Source organism: Carlito syrichta, unplaced genomic scaffold, assembly GCF_000164805.1.
Source record: "Carlito syrichta isolate Samal-C Ts95f unplaced genomic scaffold, Tarsius_syrichta-2.0.1 Scaffold303226, whole genome shotgun sequence".
In the NCBI taxonomy this organism is placed as follows: domain Eukaryota; kingdom Metazoa; phylum Chordata; class Mammalia; order Primates; family Tarsiidae; genus Carlito; species Carlito syrichta.
In genome coordinates, this window is record NW_007247322.1 from 449,601 (window position 1) to 453,592 (window position 3,992).

General features: G+C 51.7%; 1 protein-coding gene across 1 annotated transcript; it reads left to right on the plus strand.

Annotated features, from left to right (window-relative positions):
• The first annotated feature begins 438 nt into the window (after window positions 1-438).
• On the plus strand, window positions 439-2,354 carry CMKLR1 (chemerin chemokine-like receptor 1). Its single transcript, XM_008058139.1, has 2 exons — window positions 439-484; window positions 1,108-2,354. Exon 2 carries the CDS (start codon window positions 1,111-1,113, stop codon window positions 2,209-2,211), a length of 1,101 nt encoding a protein of 366 aa, XP_008056330.1. The 5' UTR covers window positions 439-484; window positions 1,108-1,110; the 3' UTR covers window positions 2,212-2,354.
• The last annotated feature ends 1,638 nt before the right edge of the window (window positions 2,355-3,992 follow it).

Sequence of the window (3,992 nt, forward strand, 5' to 3'; positions counted from 1 at the left end):
GGAGTCTCCAGAAAGACTAAATGACTTGAGAGAATTAAAGTTCTTCGCACATAGTGGGTGCTCTGGGCAGTTCTTATTTTGTCTTCTCTGTGCCCCAAACTTCCTGGAACGGTATTTTTCTGGGTACTGCCTTGGTGGTGGGTTGGCTCTTTCCCTTGCACCCACCTCGACTAAGGCTGTCATCCAGAGATGTGTTGGGGAGTGGAGAGGCTCACATGGAGGGACCGGTACTTGACCTGGGTGGAGCCCACCGATCTCGTTCAAGGGCCTCCATCCCTTCTCACCTGGGCAACCAGTCTTTCTGAGCTTCTGCTTCCTCCTCTATAAGATGGAAATCATGGCCACACATCTTGCTTCTCTGATTCCATGCAACCCTCTGGCTCTTATTCCGGGGTCCAACTGCTACCTCCTTTACCTCCCCTGCAGGTGTTCCCAGGTGCTGAGGACCCACACTGGGGGGCTTCAGACACCGTCACAGTGAACGGTGAGGAGCTCCTGTGGTCTGAACTCCAAAGGAGGCCAGTGAGCACTCACGGGGTGGGATTACAGGGGGATGCCACAGGCCACCCCCCAGGTTTTGGGAGCATGGTTGGAACCAAGTTCACAGCACCTTACATCACACTCTGCCATGTTGCAATTTTCTTATTAATTGAGGAACTTTTTGATGATAATCTCCCCCACTAGACTGTAGAGGAAGGAAGGGCCCCAGAGAGGCATGACATGTGGGTGTCAAGAAGCTAGACTCTGAAGCTGGGATCTGAATCAAAGCTCAGCCTTCTTCTAGCTGTGTGACTTTGGGCAAGTGATGTAAGTTCTTTCCATCTCAATGTCCTCATTTGTAAGATGGAGTTTGTAACCTACCTACCTCGTTGAAGTAGGTGGTTGTGAGGACTAAGAGAATATGGCATACCTTGAGAATAGTGTCTGGCATGCAGAAGATGCTAGAGAGGTGTTTGTGAAACAAATAAGACAGCAAAGAAGAAAACAGCTAAATCACAATTGGCCTTGCTCAGAGTCAGGAGGACCTTGTTGGTCCTGCTGGTGTTAGCCAGCTTCTTGAAGCCACCTCCAGCCGATGTTCCATGATGGCTCTGTCTTCCCTTGCAGAGAATGGAGGATGATGATTATAACACCTCCACCACTTATGAAGATGACTACCTTGACGATTTCGACTCCTTGGTGGTTTCAGAAGAGTTCTCGCCCTTGGAAGTCAGGGTGGCCAGGATCTTCCTGGTGGTGGTTTACAGCATTGTCTGCTTCCTCGGGATCCTGGGCAATGGTCTGGTGATCGTCATTGCCACCTTCAAGATGAAGAGGACGGTGAACACCGTCTGGTTCCTCAACCTGGCTGTGGCGGATTTCCTGTTCAACCTCTTCCTTCCCATCCACATTGCCTATGCTGCCATGGACTACCACTGGGTTTTTGGGACGGCCATGTGCAAGATCAGCAATTTCCTGCTCATCCACAACATGTTCACGAGCGTCTTCCTGCTGACGGTCATCAGCTTCGACCGCTGCGTCTCTGTGCTCCTCCCCGTCTGGTCCCAGAACCACCGCAGCGTCCGGCTGGCCTATGTGGCCTGCGTGGCCATCTGGATCCTAGCTTTCTTCTTGAGCTCCCCATCCCTCGTCTTCCGGGACACGGCCAATCTGCATGGGAAAATATCCTGCTTCAACAACTTCAGCCTGTCCGCAGCCGGGCCGTCCCTACGACTGGACCCTGTGGGGTACAGCCGGCACATGGTGGTAACTGTCACCCGCTTCCTCTGTGGCTTCCTGGTGCCGGTCCTCATCATCACAGTCTGCTACCTCACCATCGTCTGCAAGCTGCAGCGCAACCGCCTGGCCAAGACCAAGAAGCCCTTCAAGATCATTGTGACCATCATCATCACCTTCTTCCTCTGCTGGTGCCCCTACCACACGCTCTACCTGCTGGAGCTCCACCACACTGCTGTGCCCAGCTCCGTCTTCAGCCTGGGTGTGCCCTTGGCCACCGCCATTGCCATTGCCAATAGCTGCATGAACCCCCTTCTGTACGTCTTCATGGGCCAGGACTTCAAGAAGTTCAAGGTGGCCCTCTTCTCCCGCCTGGTCAATGCTCTGAGTGAGGACACAGGCCACTCTTCCTATCCCAGCCCCAGAAGCTTTACCAAGATGTCATCGATGAACGAGAGGACTTCAATGAATGAGAAGGAGACGAGCATGCTTTGAGCCTCACCTGGGACCCTCCCACCCCAGGGATGCCCGAGGATATCTTCAGAAGACCAAGACGAGAACCTCTTTAACCCACCAGTGCCTACTGCATTTTGTGTGGGTATGAACAGTGTTTTAAGCTGAGCCTAGAACCCCTTTCTCAAAGTGGGATGGTGGACAGATCCTGCTATGTGGCCCATGGCCTTTGACTAGCAATCCATGCTTCTTGGGAAATCAGCCCTGACCAACTCAAAGCAAGAAAGAAATCATTCTCCAAAGCACTACCATGAGCTGGGCTTGACATAAGGCAATGGTTTCTCCCTATCCTGTGTGCCCTAGAAATGATGCAAACTCTCACCATGGCTCAGTCACTGAGCTCAAAACAGAGTCTGAGGAGGACTCCTTGAACTGTGCTCCTGGTATGCAGACACCAGATGCCTTCTGGGTGCAGCCGCTTGGCATGGCTTTCCTCATCTAATACTGAAAGCCTTCTGTGACAGAGTGTCATTGTCCCGTTTACAAATGACAAAGCCAAGGCTCAGAGGAGGGGAGTAACTAGCCTGTCATCACACAGCTAATCCGTGGAAGAGTTCAGATCTGAATCAGTTCTGTCTGACTCCATAGACTCTAAGTCTTATTGAGAATGTACTATGGAGACTATTCTAGACTATAATGAGAGTCCACATTTATTTAGCACTTTACACATTACGTACTTTATAGATATTGTCTTATAGCAACCCTGAGTTAGGTACAGTTATTACTGTCCTTTTGTATAGGAGGAATTCGACACTCAGAGAGGTTAAGGACCTTGCCCAAGGCCACCCAGCTACTCTCTGCTAGAGCCCAGATTTCAACCTCAGTCTGTCTGGCTCAAATGAGGCTGCAGAGCGTGGAAAGAACTTGAGAGGTTGGGGGTTTTGACCATCAATGTTTGCTCTTCTGCAAATGAAAGTGAACATCTTAAAGGCCTTTAAGAAGCTTTGCAAATAGTTTTCAAAACTGTCCCAACACAGCAAAGAAAATGCACTTGGCCTCCAGCTTCCTCGACAGCCATCAACGCCCCTCCACCCCAACTCCCTCCTCCTGCATTCCCTGAGATCAAGGCAGTGGAGAAGGAGGACTGGCAGGAGGCAGCCCCCCATGTGCCCGAGGCCTTTTGGCCCCTAAGTGTCCGTATTCTGTTCTCTTCCAAGTCCTTCGTTGTTCAGCCAATTCTCCAAGATGCAAGGAACAGACATGACATCTAACCCGAGCTGGGCATGCTCCGGAGGCCACGGGCTGCTTGGAATCACACTTCATTAGGAGACAAACTGTTCCTTCCCGTGTTGTGTCTTCGTGCTTACGACAAGGCAGCTCGGACTGACCCCAAGCTGGGGCCTCAGATTGCTTTGGTCTGACCTTGGACAGTCTGAGAGCTTGGCGCCGCCCGTAAGCCCTCTCCCTAAGTTTCAGAGGAAGCAACTTTGGCACAGGATGGCATGGGATTTGTCCCAGGTCACGGAGACAGTCATCAGCGACCTGGGACTCCTGGCTTCCAGGATGGTGCTCTTCCCTGGCCGCAGGCAGGGTGGACCAGGCCGGGCAGCCAGGAATTCATGTTGTCATTGGAAAGGCTGATACACGGGAACACATTCAAATTGGCTGTTTTCTCCCTCTTTCTGGCTGCCTCACACACCTCCCTGCTCTGACTGTAGGTTTCTGTCAAGTACTTAAATGCCACAGTGACACCACCTTCAGTCTAGTGAGCTTCCTATGGGTGTCTCCACCGGTCACAGATTTATAGTCCCTGTGGTCTGCAA